General features: G+C 57.5%; 1 protein-coding gene across 1 annotated transcript in view; it reads right to left on the bottom strand.

The window, feature by feature from the left end:
• Positions 1-19,857, bottom strand: part of ZNF516 (zinc finger protein 516) — a 106,975-nt gene that overhangs the window by 45,736 nt on the left and 41,382 nt on the right. The window contains exon 2 of the mRNA XM_080821991.1: positions 14,856-16,787. Within this exon, the coding sequence (XP_080678117.1) occupies positions 14,856-16,614 (1,759 nt within the window). The 5' untranslated portion in view covers positions 16,615-16,787. The remainder of the gene's footprint in view (positions 1-14,855; positions 16,788-19,857) is intronic.

The following is a 19,857-nucleotide window of genomic DNA, read 5'->3' as shown; positions in this document are numbered from 1 at the left end:
CTTCAGTGGCATCGCTGAGAACCAGCGGCACGAACGCGGCAACTCACTTGAGACGCACAGGGCATGCCCGAGAGGAGGCTCAGACAGGGCTGCTCCTGGGGGGACGCGAGGACAGAAGGCAGGACCCAGCTTCGGCCCAGCTGCGCTAAGAGCGGTCTTCTGCCTGCAGGGCTGTGTCCTAGCTCCTCCCCAGGAGGCAGGGGTGAAGCCACGCGCTCCCTGGCCGGCCCAGCTCACGGAGCCCCGACCGTCCTTCCACACCCTCAGACAGTGGGGAGCACACAGAAGCAGGGCCCAACCCGAGAATGCATGGCCGGGGAGCCGCTTTTCTTGGAGACCTAGGATCCAGACGTGTAGGACACTGCAAGGTTAAAGCACGCACGATCTCGAGTTAAAGTAACAACTGGGGGGACAGGCCAAGGCTGCAGAAGCATGGAGCTCCAGGCGTCTGGGGCACGCGGGATGGGGATACCCAGTGGACAGGCCAGACACGCGGAGGGCGTGGGGCCGGAGGCCAAGAAGGATGAGCGGGATGACCTCGCGGGGCGCAGAGAGGAGACATGGTCCCAGCTCCGCCGAGGAAGGGATGAGCCACAACGGTTTCAGCCGCAGGCAGGGAAGGCAAGAAAGAAATCTCGCCGTGGGATACATGCCAAGTGACGGACTGAAAGACGTCAGAAAACCAACTGAAGCGATTCTCCTGAAAGATCATTCATTCCTGTGATTGGTTCGTGGAGTCTTACCTACCGACAGAAGACAAGACGTGCTCTCACAATCCTACTGACTCCTACAACTAAATGCTGCACCACCCGGCCGCCTGGAGCCTGCTTTCCGCCGCGAGCACGGGGGTCTCCGGGGAATCGTGGGGGTGGCAGGCACCCGACGGCAAGCAGCACCAATGGGGTTGAGATCAGTCACAACACGACGCCCGCGACCGCATTTCCACATGGTCTTTCCAAGGGAGGAGACGCCTACGAGTCCCCAGAAGGAAAACAACTGTGGGATTTTTTTTTTTTACAAGGTCCAAAGGGAAAAGTCGCCCAGACCAAACGCCAGGACTGCACGCACGTCCCCTACTGGGTGCGAAGTGCGAGGACCGGGCCTCAGACACCCCGGGAGTGACAAGGCGGACAGGACACATGGCAGCAGGCAAGAAGGCTCACCTGAAAGGGCCTTCGGGTGACGCGGGGACCGGCCGCCGGCTCACACAGGCCTTATCTCAAAGGAACACCGGGTTCTTCAATGACAGACCAATCTTGTAAAATAAACTCCGGATCTCTCTGCATATCCTGAGAGGCTGGAGGCGTGCGAGGAGCCCCTGGTTTTCGCCAAGTTGTCCTCTGTGCCGCGGAACCCACGGCTCGTGTCAGTCACTCATCACAGTTCAACCAGGGACAAGGAATTCCCTCGGGAACAGTGATTCGCCATAGGTTTTTTTTTTCCACACATATTTACTTACTATTTGATTAAACCAAAACTAAGGAAGGACAGATCATACACAGGTAAAATCAACTGAGAACCAGAAGAAATATGTGCCCTAAAAACGCCACAGCGCACGGATGTCCTCCGACGCCGCCGGGGGAGAGCAAGTCGATCCTGGACCATCACTCCCTACTGTGAAGATCACAGCCCAGAGCGCGGGGAGCGCTGTGACCACAGAGCAGCCCTCCGTGTGTCAAGCATGATCTGAGGAACGGGTTCTTGGGTCTCTTTTTATTTTGAAGTAATGTGAGAAGCCCGTCCACGTGACCTCAGGTTCAGCGTTTAGGGCTCGGGTCTTCTAGAACACTGCACCCCACACGGGGTTCGCCGACGCCCCCCGGAGTCAGGACAGGCTGCAGTGCACATGCCGCCCCAGGGACCCTGACATTCCCCACGAACGGTGCCGACACAAGGTATGCCAGTGGGGCCCCGGCCCCAAAATGTCACCTACAAAGTCCCCGGCAGGTCAGAACCTCCCAGCTGAGGACAGACGTCCGTGCGGGAGGGGGAGGCGGCGGCACCGGGTCCTGCAGGGCAGCTCCCCACCCCCCGCACCCCGTCACACCGCACGCCACACTTGGAATCAGCGGCCCATCCCAATTCAAGAAACTTGACACAACCGTGCTCGGCAGAGACCGCTGCAGTTCATCAAGCCGTCAGACGAAGGTAAAGTTTTATTTGCTCCCGAATCCCGTTGTCAGCAAGCGCCGCTGTGTCCTTCGAGAGTGTGAACGCACGAGAAGTCACCGAGCGGGAACTGTTGAGAGCGCACACCCCGAGCGGGGGCCTCCCCTCTCCTCCGCGGTGCACGAGTCCTGGGCGCGCACCGGTGGGGGCGAGCAGCGGCCGGGCCTCGAGGGAAGCAGACGGGCGCTGCCGAACGGCCTGACCCGTCGGCCGAGAGCCGGCCAGGAGCCGGGACTTCTCCCGCGTGCTGAGGACGGCATCCGCCCCAAGAGACGTAGCCCGGAGCCTCTCTCCAGGAGAAACGCGGCGCATTGGGTAACCCGGACTTCAGACACACGACAAGTCATTCTTAGCACAAGGGAGTCTCCAACACTACACGGGACACACGGAGACCGAAAATGTACCGTTCACAGCTTCTCTCAAATGCACATCGAACAGGTGTCCTCTATTTTTACTCACTGAGTCTGGCAACTCCGACTTGTTCTCTTATCTGAAACACGTGATCTGAATGAATTACCTCAAAAGCAGCACAGAGTGAGACACCCGGCCTGAAACATGGAAATGATGCAGGAACACGTGAACATCACGCAAGGAGAGAACAATTATTTTTCATTTATATTCAGTGTCATTAATTCACTGCCAAGAGGAGACTCAATCACAGCCAGTGGAGGAGAAGCCCGCAACGGCAGGCGGTGACGGGACGGGGCCTCTGGGACCCCGTGCGACTAAGGCCCCATGCACGCGAGCAACGGTCTACCTGCAGGACCCGGCCGGGCTCCCTTCATCCGCCCTGAGCAGGCTGCAGAGAGGTCCTCCCGGAGCCCTGCTCGAGGCCCTCCTGAGGCGGGGTGAGGGGTGGGGGGTAGCTCTGGAGCACAGCTTGGGTATGAAGGGGAAGGTCAGGAACTCTCAGGACTGCCCGGGAGCCAACGAGAGCCCAGCCGCCGCTCGAGGGTGCACAGGGCATGCCCCCACCCTCTCCTCCTCTCCTCTTCCCTGCTTCCTGCCCCGCCTGAACACTGCAACGGAACGAGCACCGGCCCAGGACTCACGGGTTGACTTCGACACGATTGTTGGCACGAAAGTCTCCTGAACCTCGGGACCTCATCCGGATGTGCAGAGTAACACCTGTGTCTGCCAGGCGTACACGCCTCCTGACGCCCGGGGAGGACGCCGGCCCACGGTCTGTACATGGTGAGGCTATTTCAAATCAGCAGAAAAAAGATGCTGAAATAAAATGATGCTGGAAAAACAGGATAGCAATAGGGGAAAAAATTAAAAACACCTCACAGCGTCCACCAAAAGTGCCACGTGGATTCATGCAACGTCGACTAAGCACACGGAATAAAGCAAACTCACTTTATTCAGTGAGAACATCCGAACAGTAGGGCTGGGAATGCCCAAGTCCTGGGTAAAAACCATGATGGAAAAAGGAACAGTTCTGACTTTTTAGAACTTGTATGCTAGAAGACATCATACAGCCCAACACAAAGTGAGAAGAAAGTAAAGGGAACAAGATTCATTCCCAAGATGTACCGAGTTCCTGCTAATTAATAAGAAAAAGACAAACACCACATTATAAAAATGGACCAAGGGCATGAACAGGTCATTCCTTCGAGAAATGCAAATGGCCAGCGAACATGCAAACACACTCACTCTCACAGGAGCCGGGAAGATGGAAAGTACGGCAGCAAGAGCGTGAAGAACATTCTCTTCCTTCCGGTGGGCGAGTGCGGGAGATTTACGATCCCCGGCACCCCTGAAGGCGTGGGCCAACGGCCACACTCGCGAGCTGCTGGTAGACACGGGGACAATCATGGCCCGCCTGGTGGTACCCACAGACATAGAACACATGCAAACCCCCAAACCAGCTGTCTCAAGTAAGAAACAGGTCTCTGCAACTCCCAAGCATTCTCAACGGTCCCGTTTCCGGCAGCTTCAGGCAACGCTATTTGTAACGAAGCAACGTGAAGGTCCATCGACAGGCAAATGAATTATGATCGTACTTCGCGTTCAGACAGCTCAAGAGTAAAGCAGATTCCTTTATCGACATGGACGATTTCCAACACATTATATAGAAAAAGCAAGTTTCAGAACAGAACAAACAGGATAATCTCTTCAGATGTCCAAACAAGAAAAATGTACAGACGCGTATCTACTAACCCATGTAAACACACCTGAAGGGACCGAAGAGGACAAAAACCCAAGTCTCTCCAGCACGCGAGGGAGGACGGTTTCTTATGCGCACGTTCAGAAAACGTGGATTAGCTGCACTTGGCATGCGTTCGTGAGACACGTGCCGACTTTCAGGAGGAGGAGGGGCAGGATTTTAAACTCAGCAGCACGGGCCTGGCACGGTCTGGCCCAGGCCCTGTCCTTGCGCCCCCTCCGCCACCTCCCAACGCTGGGCCCGTGAGGGACATGGGGCCAGGGAGGCAGCCTCGGGAGGAGGGAGAGCCTGGGGAGTGTGGGGTGAGCGGTCCTAAGGCAAGAAAACCAGGTCCAGGGTCCCTGACCTTGCCCCGAAGACCTTCCTCCCCACCAAGGGCACCAGGAGGAGCAGAGACGTGAGGAGTTCGTCCTGCATCCAAGGCAGAGGGATGGGCTCTCCCAGGAGGAGGCTCAAAGGGCGCTCCATTCCTGGTGTTTCTACGGCCAGTGGCCGCAATCTGGGATTCCGTCTCAGCCCCGGGACAGAAAAAAGAAGGCCAGCACAGGCGTCCTCCGCGATCAGACCCACAGCCCCAGGGCCCACTGCTCCCCAACACCATGGCTTACCGTGTGGGGTACGTATTTGGTGTTATGTGATGCCTTGTTTCCACATAACCCTTCACCCGCCTGACTGGAAGGGGAGGGAAGGAAGGAGCAAAGGGGCTCAAAGGGAAGGGGGAGACAAGCAGCGGTGGGCCGGTGGGCGACAGGAAGTCCCCCCCAGTGCCCCATCCCCACCCAGATGTGCTCTGCCCCTCACAGGTGTGCCACAGGTCTGAAAACTGCTGCAAGCAGTCACAGCAACCCCTTCCCCCCTTAAAATTGGATCTTAAAATTCGAAGGAAAAAATCTTTTTTTTTAAAAGATTTTATTTATTTATTTGACAAACAGAGATCACAAGTAGGCAAAGAGGCAGGCAGAGAGAGAGAAGGAAGCAGGCTCCCTGCAGAGCAGAGAGCCCGACACGGGGCTTGATCCCAGGACCCTGGGATCATGACCCGAGCCGAAGCAGAGGCTTTAACCCACTGAGAGCCACAGGTGCCCCAGAAAAAATCTTTAACTCAAGATTGGGGGAGAAGGAAGGAAGCAAGGAAGGCAGGCAGGTAGGTAGGTTGGTTACTTAATTCTGACCTAGAATGGAAAAGAAACGTTCAGAGCACAGGCTATTAAGAAGGTACGAGACTCTAAGGTCTGCCAAGGGTGGCCGGCTCGCAAGGCAGTTCTGCAAAAGCAATTTTATCTATTCGTAACTAACTTGCAAGCATGATGCCCTTTTGTAACTGCGTTTCGAAACAGTATCAAGAATTTGTTTCTAAGCGGTGTGTGTAGGCTTATCACCATGGAAACTGCAGACACTCTGCAGAGAACCTAACCAGAACCTTCCTGTTGAGAGTTCCCAAAATCTGCTGTCAGAACTTCGCAATTCCTTTAACACCTAAATTTCAGGAACCCTGCAAGTCATGTCTTGGTGACACACTGAACTGCTCCCTGAGGCTCTCACCAATAACTTCACCACGCGTGAAGGAGGTTCACGATAAAAACGGCTCCTAAGCGTTTACGCCTTGTTTCCAAGCGCCGATCCCTCCTACCACACACGTCATTTTTGAAAACACAGTACCTGACGTTTCCTTAAAGTGGAAATGTTCAAGCCACCCCACTACGATCAATTTCCAATCTGAGGCCAAAACCATCTGCAGAAGTCCTATGCCATGAACTGTGCTGTCATCAACGTTTCAAAAACCAGCAATATTATAAACGAATCTTATATCAAAGGAACTATGGTAACTAGAAGGGATGACTGGAAATGATCATCATTTCAGTATCACAACGTTCTCCAGGTGCCCAATCCAATTAACAAACTATGCCCACGCCGCTCACGCGCGGAACAGCCTCATCTTGTGACCCGGAAGGAAGCTGACGCCCCTGGGCCCGTGTCAAGAGCTGGATTCGGGCACGCACCAGATCCTTGGAGGAGGGCCGACCCCCCAGAGGGGACCACTTAATGATCCCTCTGGATGGGGGAGCTGAAGGACCGGTGAGGTCACAGACGGTGCTGGAAGTAAGTATTCTGCAGTCGGAAGAAAGAACACAAGTAAGATTCGGATCAGGCACACATTTACAGGACCGTAAGCCCAAATGTCTTACTAATCTCTGAAAATACTCGTCTCAAATCAACGTCTGCCTTTGTAAATAAAACAGGAGGCGAGGCACCCTGCAAATGGAAAGGACGGCCCTCGCCTCCCGCAGAACCAGGCAGGACCCCGGGAAGGAAACTGTGACATTCTGACCTTCATCCGGAGAAGACCCAGCCTCACTTTTTAATTCTAGTAAAACACAGATCTTAAAAAAAAAAAAAAAAAAAAACACGGATCTAAAACTGCCTTCTGTCTGAAGACCCAAAGGCTTATGCAAATTGAGTATGCAAATCCTGATGCTATCAGCAGCCCACAAAGGTTTCACCAAGAACTGGCCTCAGATTAGGTCCAGCACACAGGATATTAAGGAACATCAAAAAGAAAAGAAAAAACTAAACTTATAAATGAAACATTATGATTCTGTCCAGAGAAGGGCACACAAAACAATTACCAAATGAAGGCTAAGTGCTTGGAGAAGGAGAGGCTAAATCACCGAATAGTTCCGGGCGCCCACCGCGCACAGACCACCGAGGAGAAGGCTGAGCGGGAGAACACAGGGCCCACGGGCAGGCCCCCCGCCACGGGCTCTGGGCCGTCCCCTGCCTGGGCCTTCCAGACAACCGTGGCCCCCTGGTGGAACCGTGGGGGAACGGGAGCACCCTGCCTGTCCCGGGCCACACGGGTGAGCAGTGTTTTGACGAGTGGCCACTTGCACGCACACGACGGCCCCGGGAAGGGCCGGGCCGAGGGCGCCGCGCCCACCAACTGTGCTGACTGGCAACTGCTGGGGACACAAGGCAGGGAGGTGGGAACCACATGGTGACCTCAGTCCCTGCTTCCTGAGATGCCGGGTCTGGGGGAGCACGGGCTGTGTGTCCTCGGGCACTGGGGATGGGACAGGCCCAGCCCGCTTCTGCTCCCCCTACACACGAGCGACTCCCGGGAGTCCTGAGAGACACAAAGTCCCAAGTCTGGCACTGGTGACCGGGAAGGAGCCCGAGAAGCAGCCAACTCCTGCCGCGCCAAGAGGCCACTGTGCTGGGCCATGTGCACAGGGTTCCAAACCTCAAGGCACAGGATGGTATGAGTATCCGCTCTCATCCGAGCCTCCACTGTCCATCCAGACCACGATCACGGGTCACGGGCCTCTTGAAGCTGGCCAGCACACACTCCGCCATGGGAGACGGATCTCGGGGAGGCTCACTGCAAACCCGAGGTGCCCCTGCTCCGTCCCAGGGCAGCTGCCAGCCACGGCTGGAGTCGTGCAGACCACGGGGCAGGCAGGCTGAACGAGGCAAAACCTTACCCTCAATGAGATCACAACAGCGGCAGGCGAGGGAGGTGAGGACGGTGTTGGCGGAGGACAAGCAGTACGGGAAGGTCCCGGTACGGAGCGGGAGTGACACACGCAGGCTCCGGGCTGACCCAGCAGGGAGGACGGGACTGGCCACGGGCGCAGAGAGAGGTTTCCCAGGTCCAGAGCACATCAGGCCACACAGAGGGCACGTGGGGGTTCTGGACGAGGCATGCGGGGTGCGGCGAAGGTGCAGCAGCGGACCATGGTCCACGAAGGCCTGCACAAGGGGCCGCGTGCCTCCATCGCTACCTGACGGGCGCCGGGCCTCCAACAAATACCTGGAAATCGTGTGAAGAAGGGGACACAGCGACAGGTGCCACATCACCGCCTCAGAGGATAAGCAACTGGCAGGTATGCAGACGCAGCAGGGATGCCTGGCACGTGTCTAGGACGGCCCTGAGACAGGCAACATCTTCACGGCGATGCCACGCCAGCAGGTGCTCCCCCCACTGACTGGGTGAGCCCCTCCTGCAGAGCTGACCTGGAACGACCTTATCCCAATCAGTAAATGCCGACTGTCCAGAATCAAAACCAGTTCAGCCTGCTCTGCAGACACTCCCAGACTGGACACGATCCAGGCCTCCCCGCGGACCCCCTGCGGATGCTCCCAGACCAGGCACAACCCACACCTCCCCGTGGATGCCCTGCGGACGCTCCCAGGCCTCCCCGTGGGCCACCACTCACAGGGCCTGGAGAGAAGAACCGGACGGACTTCCAACCCGTCGACGCACAGAATCCACAGAGGGCCCCTTCTACCTCACGTCAGGAGAACAAGCAGAGAAAAACCAAGAGCCCTTCTTTGTGACAAAATGGCAAAGAGGACACTGAAACCCACGACGGTGCCAGAAACCACGGCCAGCATCATCCCTACAGCCGAGCGAGAAAAACTGCATCCAGCGGGACAAGGACTGAAACAACAGAATTTAGGACGTGAACCAAAGGCAGAGGAGGCAGAAAAGTGGTTACACATCAGCTAAGACTCTCTACAGACCCAGCGCGTCCGTGTTTATTAGAACGCGGAGAAGCAGCTCATTCTGCGGGGAGAGGACACCCCCCGAGTGCCCGCCCCAAGCAGGCTCCCGCGTGACAGACGCCCGGCCTCCACCCCACCCCCCCCTCGGAGCCAGCCTCCAGGCAGAACCGGGGATCCAGAACTCCGCACGGGGTCCAGGCCACCTTGTGCCTCGAGTGACAGGGCAGCACAGGGATCCTCTCCGAGGCTGGGAACCGGACGCTGAGGCCCCGGCTCGGATCAAGAGCGGACAGGAGCTGTGCCCACAGGACGCCGACCACAGGCCAGGCACCCAAGGAGCGCAGCGAGGACAGCCCGAGAGGGGACACTGCAGCCCCCCATGGCCACTGGGGGACTGGACGCTTGTAGAGCTCCAGAGTGGACAGCACACTGCCCCTCAGTGCAAAGGTGACTCGCGACCTGGCATCTGCCAACCGGGCTGCCCTCCGCAGCTCATGCTGCCCGCTTCTGGCAAACCAGAATAACTTCTATAACCCAGTCCCTGCCCTGATGAAACCGGGACAGACGAGACACTTCCACTCCTTTCCAACTCTAAAATCCTGCAATCCTGTCTTGTGCCAGAAAATAAAAGGAGAGAGATCAAACCGAGTGTGTGAATGATGCCAGCAAACCCAAACGTTTGCCCGGGGCCTGGTGCACGGTTCTGGGTACCAGAACCCGTATGTGTGTCTCAGTGAAAGGAAGAAAACCCCAGCATCTCGTCTCCAGAGTCTGACGCTGTTCACGCTGCAGTAAATTCATTCTGGAGGTCAGGGGACTCGGCATTCTGCTCAAGCGGACATCCGCCTGCAGGCCATGCACAGACCCCCACGTCGGAAGAATCAAAATACAAGCAAACGTACTCTCGTCGTAGCTCAACGTCCTCCAGTAATTCGGAGCGCGTAGCAGGGTGCTGGCTGCCGGGGGCAGGCCCCCTCGCGGGTAGACATGTCACCAGCGCTGATGCACGCGGGTCCCGGCTGCTAACACTCAGGCTGAGACCACAGGGCGCTCTGCTTCCGACTGCCAAGTACACCTGAGCCGCTTTTCCGAAGACCTGCCCTGCGTGTCCCCACCAGACAGGACGTGATGAGGAGGGTTTCCAGCTCCGACACCTCAGTTCTCTGACACCAATGACGAGAGCTGCCTCTGCTCTGCGGAGCTGAACAGCCACGCGCTCCAGGACGCTCTTCCGGAGCCCGCAGCAGCCCAGCTCTGCCGTCGTCTCCAGCTCCAGGGAAGGGAACGACCCGGCGCTGCTGGGAACAGGGCTTGGCGCCCGCCACGCAGCGGAGTACACCGCGCGTTTCCGGCCTGGCACCTGACGCCCCGGCGAGGCGTGCCCCAGGCCCTCCCGACCGGGCATCGGCCCGTGCGGACGTTTATCGGGTACTGCTTACTGCTGACGGTGACCCCCGGGTTGCCGGGGCGGCAGAGAACCTGGACAAGGTAAGCCGGAGCGACCTGCCCGCAGCTCAGGAGCTGGACCGGAGGATTCCTGTCACCAGTTCCGCGGGCTCACCCAGGACAGAGGGCGCCGACCACCCAGACCGCCGCTCAGAAGGCCCACCTGCTGTAGCCCCGTCCGGCAAGGCTGCGGTGCTAGGACGGAAGTGTCGCCACACCCACCGGCTGTCCCTCCCCCCAGAGGCAAACCATAACCTGTGGCCGGTCTGCACCTGGGGCTCCCGTCCACCCTCCTTTCTCCCTTCTCTTATCCACACCCCCACCCCGGACACACCGGCTCATGCTCAGACCCTCGGTGGGGCCGATACCACAGTCCCTCCCGCTCACTCTGTCCCTGTGGTGGCCAGAAAACACGGGGTCTGCAACGCGGGTCCCAGCTTCGCCGCTCGGGATGCGCATCTCGAGCGGATCTGGCCAGAAGCGCAGTGAGCTCCTTCCGCTCTGCGCTGAAGCAAACCTTGAGACAAGCGGTCGTCAGAGCTCCCCGTCTCGGCAGGCCCAGCCGCCCCGGACCAGCCCCGCTTAGCTAGGTTCTCCGGGAACCCCGGGACCACGGGCGGACGGCCGAGAACGTGTTCTCTCTGAGCCGTTCTGAAGACCGTCCGCGCTCTGAGAAGCGGAAAGAACGGCTGCTGGACCTCCGCGGCCCTGCCCCAGCCCGCCGGGCCCTCCTCCCCCACCCCTGCCCCAGCCCGGCAGGCCTCCTCCTCCCCCGCCCCGCCAGCGCCGCGGCCGCCCTCCGCACAGTCTCGGGGCGTGCGTGCAGGACAGACGGGGCATCCTCCTTCGGTAGATGGAGAGGAGAGAGCCGCGATGCACAAGGCTGTCGGTCTGCGGGGTCGGGGGGCGACAAGCAGAGTGAACCAGGCAACCGGGGCTCCCGGAAGGAAATTCCGTTCTTCTTTCAATTGTCTTTCCATTCCCTGATGATACTGTTCAGTTCTGGAAACGCTCTCCTTAATTCTCCAAACTGCGGATCACGCTGTGGCCCTTGTTCTAAGACCCCGTTCCTCTCTCCATGCAGCAGGGTCTGACACTTTAGTGTGCCGGAAGCAAGGATTTGCGATCTCACAGGACTTCATCCAGAACTCGTGGTTTTGCCATCCGTCCAGCTGCACTGAGTATGCGAAGACGTACAGAGAGGCAGGCCGACCAGAACGTGGGCCGGGCGTGACAGCGGCGCAGAGGACACCAAGTGGCCCAAACCGAGGCAGTCACATAAGTCTTTGCAGAAACTATACGCAAATGGTGGGAATGGGGGTCCTTGGCATTTTGCCCAAAGGCAGGCAGACACACCGTGATGGCCCCAGATAAGGCAGGCCACCCAAAGGTGCTCAGGTTGTGAACTGGCCTGTCCAAGACACGCTCAGCAGCGGTCCCTCATTCTGGAACTGCCCACAAGCTTTCTGGGCAGAACCCACTTGGGTTTCCTGTTCAGCACTCCTCCGTCCCCATAGTGACCTGGGAGTGCCCAGACTCTGCTTTGTGTTTGGAAACACTCATTTTATAAACCTAAACTGCATCCCCTCTCAACACTTCTCTCTTCCCTAACTGAAAGGTTTCCTTTTTTCGGGAGCTCCAAAAGTGTGCTTTCTCTGCCAGGGCTACGTCACTGTCTCAGTGGAGGGCTGAGATCTAGCTCGGGAACACATTTTATACTTGATTTTTATTCACAGGTTGCTCTTCTACCATTTTTGGTCAGTAAGGAGGGCTGCCGGGACCCAGTTTTCCATGGAAATAAACGGAATGTGACAGAGCTTTTCAAACAAGCACATGGCTTTCGGGGGGGGGGGGGGGGGTTCTTTTAATTAATCTGATCATGCAAAGTTTCTCCAGGGCCAAAAGCAGCATTCAAACCCATTCCTGGTTGTCAAAAAAAAATCTTTGGGTAAAATTATGGCACAATGGGGACTTGCTGTGAAGGGTCGCGAAGACAGAATTGTAAAGTCAACTCTGCTTCCGCCAGAACCCACATTCCCCTTGTGTGACCTACGGTGTGCGGCTCTGATCTCACACTCCACACATTTCCCCTAACAATTCTGGGCAGCCACCACGGCGAAGTTCTAGAAGAATGTTAAGTTGCCTGTATGTGTACAGACGTAATTCCTCTTTTAGGAGTAGTAAAGGCACACTGCAGATCGAGAAGCGGGATTCAAAATACTCGTCTGCTTCTCCAAAGTCTTTAGCCAAACCCCGAGAACAGGAGTGTCTGTGGGGATCACGTGGACTGTAACGCACGTCTCACTCCTCAAAGAACAGCCCTGAAGCTGTGGTTTACTGCCCACGCTGGACCACTGACAGCCTGCTGTGCTTGCCAAGTCTGTAGTCTTTGGAGGAAAGAGTCTGCTCCTCAGAGCCACAAAAGTTACCCATGCAGACCCACAACGTTCTTCGACACTTTATGCCACTGTCATGACCTAATCTCCCTTTCTGGTCTCTCTAGGAGCTACAACATTCTGTTGATTCTACTGTCAACTTGTTGAACTAGGACACATGAACTTGTTACAGAAACATATGATATATCAGGTTTCTCAGAAAAAAAAAATCACATATAGAAAATACATATAATGTCATTAGGAGGGAAACACTAATCTCAAAGTTAATGAATCTGAGATGAAAAAGAGTGAATTCCAAAGTATAGTGAAAATCACTCAATCTTTCCAACATTTTCAAAGTACTACTGAATTAGATTATTAATCATTTGACCAACGTCACCACAGATGAGGGAAAGGCTCAAGAGCTTTTTTAAATATTAAAAATATCTATCTTCAAAAAAAAAGAAAAGACTTAGTTCTAACCCAGTATTATCCAACGCACTCTAAAAACAGTCATAGTGCTATTGGAATATCATCAGTAAAATCCATAATTTTCAAAACTTTTAAAAGAGGAAAACCAAGAATTAATCTTCAAAAATGCCAACCAAAGGTCGCAGCTGGGTGGCCCAGGTTTTACGACGACTCAGAGAAGGAGCAGTGGTGTGTTTTCAGAGAGGAGCGTGTGCTCCTGCTCCTCCTCACAGGTTAGTAGTAAGAAATGAAACAGGAAACAAGTGTCAGTGTGAAGTGTGTCACTGCTCATCTTGGACGGATCCTTACAAGGTATATGCAGGGGTCAGCACAGGCTTCTCTTCAGGACTCGAGAAACAACTCTCTTCCACACTTTTACTGACTCAGTACATCTGAGCAGAACACACTCTCATATGACACACGGATAAACCTATAATAAACTCTGTTCCAAAGAACCGGCTAGCCCCCTCAGAAGGAAAAAAGGATGCAGATTTTGCTTTGGAGGAATGCACGTGTGTCGTTTTCTTCACTACCAATCATTAAGAGCCCTCCTGGAGCTCCTGGGTTTCTACACCCCAGGCCTGTCAGGTAAAAGCAACATCCACGAGCCAGTTTCCAGGGAGAAGAGAAAAACACTCCCAGTGATGCAGAGAAAGTTACAAGTTCTGTCACTGGAACAACCCTTTCCACTAAAAAGAATTACCCAAAACAAAAAATAATAATTAAAATATCAAAATGCTTAAGATGTCTAAAAAGGAGGAAAATGACGAAAACAAAGTCAGCCAAGCATCTTTAAATATTTACAGAGCTGCTGTTTGGAAAGTCATCTGTTCCAATGAGCCGTCTCTAAACCCACAGGGTTACTTGAACCCGAGGAGATTAATTAGAAGTGCACACCGATTGGAAGTTACTCCTTTACTCAGCTGTCTGGTGCAAAGGAGAAGAGCAGAGGCAGGGGTGTGTGTGTGTGTGTGTGTGCACCTGCGCGTGCCGCCTGGGGAGGGAACAGGCTCTGGGACTGCGGAGAAAAAGAAGGGCGCGCCTTGGACGTGTCCCATCGCCCGTTCTTTGCTCAAAAATGACTGATGTCCCAGAGAAACCATGAATTCAACAGACCAAAGTTGTTAATTAATGCAAACACATCCGGGCAAATTAGCGAGAAAGGAGCCTGAAGTGCAGCTGACGGGCACCTGTGCCTGCACCCACCAGCCTGAGCTCGAACTATATCCTGGCTGCCTGACACCTGCGGCTGGGGCCACTTGGGTGCAGGGTCTACCTGGGTCTGGGATCCCCAGGGCCACCTGGGTGCAGGGTCTACCTGAGTCTGGGAAACCAGGCCCCCAGGGCGCAGGGCTGAGCCTGGGCCTGGGTTATGTGGGTGCCGGGACTACCTGGACCAAGGCCACCCCCCTGCCAGTCTGCTGAGCCTGGGCCGCCTGGGCTGAGAGCTACCGGGTCAGAGGGCCACCAGGCACATGTTCTCGGGGCACTGTTCAGGGATACTTTGGGAAGGGTTAAGGGGGCACAGGGCTACCCGGACCTGTGTTACCTGGATGTGGGACTCCCGGGGCTGGGATCCCCGGGCTCTGGGACATCCGGACATGGACCGCCTGGGCGCGGGGCTCCCGAGCCGGGGCTACCTGGGCGCCGGTCACCCAGGTACGGAGCTCCCCCGGCCCTCACTCTCTGAGCCCCGCCGCCCAGGCGCACGCGCTCACCTGCCGCAGGGTCCGCCGCCCCGTCCTCTCCGCTCTCGTCCGCAGCCTCGTCGGCCAGGCCCGAGCCCGGGGAGTCAGCGGCGGCCCCGCAGGCCGAGCCCGGGCTGCTGGGCTGTGAGGCCGAGTCGCCCTCGCTGAGCGAGCCGCAGCGCGCACGGGGCGCGCGCTCCCCGGGGCCGTGGCGGTCTCGGCGCGCGCGGCGGTGCACCCGCGAGTGCAGGACCATCTGGTGGTATGTGCGGAAGATCTTGCCGCACTCGAAGCACTCGGACGACTTGCCGTGGCCCGCGGGGGCGGCGGCGCGGCGGCTGGGGCGGGCGGTCGGCCTGGGGTCCAGGGGCCCGGGCAGGGGGTCCCCGGGCGCGCCCGCCCGCTTGCGCGGGGGCCCCTGCGCGCCCGGCTCCGGCTCGCGCTTGCGCTTCTCCTGGCTCACCAGGATGTACTCGCGCCGCTCCTTGTCGAAGGCCACGTCCCCGGCCAGCGCCTCGTCCCACGCCCCGTACTTGAGGTACTCAGCCGGCTCGGCCACCTTGCCCCGCGTGGCCAGCTGCCAGGCCTGGTAGCTGTTGACCGGGTCCAGCTCGGCCACGCGCCGCCCCGCCTGCCCGCGGGCGGGCGCGCCGGCCAGCACAGGCCCCAGGCTGAGGCACTGAAGGAAGAGCTGCTGGGGGTCTGGGGCGCCGCCCTGCACCGCGCCCTCCCCGGCAGGGGCCCGCGAGCGGCCGGCTTCCACCCCGCGGTGGACGGCGTTGTGCGCGTTCAAGCTGTCCAGGTTTGTAAACAGGTTCCCGCACTTGGTGCAGACTTCGTAGAGGGACAGGCCAGCCACGATCATCTCCTCCTGCACCACGTTGTTGATGGTGGCGACGGGGTCCAGCTCGCTTCTGGGCTTGTTCTTGCCCCCGGTCTTGGGCCCGTGCGCCTTCATGTGGTTCTTGAGGAACCACGGCTCCTTGAATCTCCGGCCACAGATGTGGCAGCCGTGGTCAAAGGAGCCCCTGTGCTTCTTCATGTGAGCCTTCAGGAACCAGGTCTGGCTGAAGGCCTGGCCGCACACCTCGCAGGGGAACTCCCCGGGGGTCAGCTCGGGCTTGCCGTTCTCCACGTAGGCCTCGGCCCCGCTGGGCACCTGCGCGGTGATGTGGTCCTTCTCGATGTGGCTCAGCAGGGACTCCTCCCGCAGCGTCACGTAGCTGCACAGCCGGCACCGGAAGGGCTTGTGGGCCTGGTGCACGTGCTGCTCTAGGTCCTTCTTGCGCTCGAACTTGCACTTGCAGAAGGAGCACTGGGCGGCCGCCTTGCCCTCGTCCAGGGCGCAGGCGGACCCCTCGGCCTCCTTCTTGCTGCTCCGCAGCAGGATCTTGCTGTCGTCCACCGGGGCGGCCCCGTTGAGGATCTTGTTGCAGGCGGAGGTGCTCTTGGTGGGGCTGGTGCAGCCGTCCAGGCCCTCGGACACGCGCAGCTCCCCAGCCTCGGGCTCGTGGCCCTGGATCAGGGTGCCCGTGCGGTGGCTGCGGATGTGGATCTTGAGGTTGCCCTTCTGGGAGGCCCTGTGGTCACAGTAGGGACACTTGTAGGGTTTCTCCCCTGTGTGCTTGCGCATGTGCTGGGACAGGGAGCTCTGGAAGGGGAAGCTCTTGCCACAGATGCAGCAGCTGTGGCTCAGGGCCTTGTCTCCGTCCGCCTCGGGGCTCCTGCTGGCCCCGGTGGGGCTCGGGCCCCTTCTCAGCTCCACCTCGGCCTCACGGGTGCGATCCATCTCCGGGACCAGGGCTCCCCAGCCAGGGCAGGCACGGCGTTCTGTCACACAGGCCGGACCTCGTCTTATCTCTCCATTTTCAGATGAGGCTTCTGCTTCCCAGCTGCAGAGACGCACCGGCCAGGACAACCTGCATGTCCTACCTGGAAGCCGTGGCAGGCAGCGGAGAGCACCTAGAACAGAAAAGACACGAGAGATCTTAGGAACAAGGCTGCCCACGCCAGCGGGGACCCGGCAACATCCACGGAGAGTGACGGGCCCGCTCCTGAAAAAGAGCCAGCCAGTCCCGGTGAAAGGAGACACCAACACAAATCCAAGTACGCGTACCAGCAGCTGCTTTCCTCTGAAAGAGCCATGATTAAACAATTACTGATGACTATATGCTAAATCGTTAAAATAAATCACCTTATGAGATCGTATGCTAGAGTCATTTTTCTCAGGAAGGTACCGCATCTGTAGGGAGACACTGAGCTGATGAGGTTGTGGCAGTGTGAGCAGCACAGACCACGGAGGGCGGGTGCGAATGAGGAGCACAAGGAAGGGACCAGGGAGAGGGTGGCAAGGGACACAGAGACACAGCTCGTGCCCAGGAAACATGAGCCCGGAAGGCAAACGTACTGCTGTGTGTAGCTGTTGGGGAAACGAGGCTTCAGGAAAGAGGCAGATGCACCCCGAGCTCGTGCAAGGTCTGTGGCTGGAACGGGCTGCTCGAGACTGGATGCCCAGCACGGGGGCCCCGCTGACACTGCCTGCCGGCACCCAGGGCCACAGAACCACCACCTCTTAGAAAAGCCCCAACCCTCCCGCCACCACCCATTCCCACCCCACCCTTTTGCTCCTGCAACCACCACCCCACCACAACCCCCAAAAGGCACCGAGGCTCTGGCTGTAGAGTCCCAGAGCAGAACAGCCTCTAGACCCCGGGTGTCATGCAGTCACCCCCAACCCTTCTGCACAGGTCACACACCCACGGTGCCTTCCCAGGGAGGCTGGCTACGCCTCTCCCTGGCGACAGCAGGTGTCACAATGCACCGTCACTGTCACGTTCATGCCCATCCCACCTTCCAGAGAATGAGGGGCGGGCCCTGTCGGAACCACTCCTCCAGGTGGCTTCCGGCACCCTGTGCACAGGCAAAGACGAACCAGACAAGGGAGGTGCCCAGCGCCGAGCCTGGCACAGGCAGGCAATCACCCACGCGTCGGGAAAGCCAACCACAATGCCTGGAAGCCGCCAAACAGGCCCAAGACGATACACACCAAAAAGCAATTATCGGCAGTAAAAACAGGAATTTCATCTGACTTGTGATAAGCAGAATAAGCAAAACAGTGAGCCAATGAGAAAGGACGGGAGAGAGGGCATCTTCCAGGACAGCGTTCTGATGGGTCAGAAAGGGAGGCAATGCGGCACCATAGCTCCCCCTAGGACACGGTCTACTGAGCCTTCTCATCTCTGAGCGTTAGTAACTAAGACAGGATTGTGAGGGTCTTCCTGGGGGGCCGGGGGGGGGGAGGACTTCAGACTTGCACCAAGAGGCACCCAGATAGGCAGATTTTCTTTAAAAATAGCCCTGACATATATAAAGGAAGCCATGCTTTTACAAACTCACATCACACACATTAAGAACCTGTACTATAAAATTTACAAAACATGAAGAAGCTATAGGTTTCTGGTTTTGAAGCAGTGTACCAACACACATTTTTTGCTCACAAATGAAAGGTTCTCTCCCAAAAGACCCTGGGCGGCAACTCCTCGTCTGCTCTGGGTTGTGCAGCCTGACGTGCCTTGACCGGAGGAGACACAGAGAAGAGCGCTGACAACAGGACAGGGAAGTGAAGAATGCACGAGAACCTGCCCTCCAGGAGGGGTTCGGAGGCAGGGGTGCAGAAGCCATCTGTGATAGACGCCCTCTGGACAGACAACACACCTGCTTTCTCCAAACACCTCCCACAGACCCATAGAAGAAATCTTGTTTAGTAGAAATCTTATTTAAAATTATAAATTTTGGAACACCGTTGGTAAAGCCCTGTGGTCGTGGGGTTCCCGGGCACCAGAAGAAACCAACACGATCGGAGCAGCCAAGTCTGCAAAGAGGCCGAAAGCAGAGCCGCACACAAGTAATCCTTCCTCTAGAGGCTAACAGGTGCACAGGGTATCTCCTGCGAAGAGAGAGCCCCCCAAAACCAACGACTCCAATAAAGTGCATAAATAAAAACTCCCTGTAAAACTGGACAAATGAGGTTAACAAGAACACCTCCTGATGATTGAAACTAATTTACATCAACTTTTCAAGCTGTTTTGGTCGTGGCACAACCTCTGGAAGGCTGTATGTGTTGCTACTTACGGGTTATGCGGCAAGTGATCTGCGCGCGTCCCCTCTACCCTGGGGTTTATGTCACCCCTCAAGATGCTGAATGTGAAATACCGTAGAGGTCGGAACGAAACCTAGTATTCCTATCTCGCTCAAGGATCTAACCTGGGTATAAAGATCTTAGAGTTAAAAGAATCATAAATAATTTTACAAAGAAAAAAAAAAAAAAACACTGGGAGTTGGAGGCTCCAGAGTGACCAGAGCATCCACTGGCCCTCCTGGCGGTTGGCGGAGCCCGGCGGAGTCGGCGGCTCTGCAGTCCGAGGGAAGCAGACAGCCACGCAGCCGCCGCACAGACAAGGGCTCACGGAGCGCCGGTGCTCAACCAGGTAGGGGTGGCAGGCGGCAGCTCCCAGTCACCTGCAAACGAAGGCAGACCCCCAGGGGAGACTCGTTCAGACCCCCCAGTGCCCGCTCCATGGCCACCGCACCCCTCGTGCTCCGCTACCACGTGCTCAGCACCCCCGGGCGCCGAGGGCAGGGTATGGCAGGTCAGGGGTCTGCGCCCCAGCACGAGCACGGGGTGACACCCCATTAGGAGACCTGGTCCCCCGTCAACCACCCAGGTGGCTCTCGGGGGGTGACCCTCCCAGCCAGACTCCTCTCCTCATCCCCCAGGAGCCCAGGGTCAGGGAAGCGGCCCCAGACCCGTGCGGCCGTCCGCACACTGCAAACCGCTGCCCGGTCCAGGCCTCGCGTGTGACACCAGCCGGCGCCCTCCCTGCGGCCCGGGGGCCCCGGTGAGCGGCCCAGAGAGGAGCAGGCGTGTGCGCCACCGCCATGGCCGCCAGTGCGGGCGGGAGGAAGGGGCTTGGCGGGTCCCGGGCACCCAGAGCGTCCAGCCGCGAGGCTGCCGGTCCTCGGGGAGGGGACC

The sequence above is a fragment of the Martes martes genome (genome assembly GCF_963455335.1).
Source record: "Martes martes genome assembly, chromosome: 13".
Taxonomy (NCBI): Eukaryota; Metazoa; Chordata; class Mammalia; order Carnivora; family Mustelidae; genus Martes; species Martes martes.
This window is presented reverse-complemented; position numbering and strand designations above follow the sequence as displayed.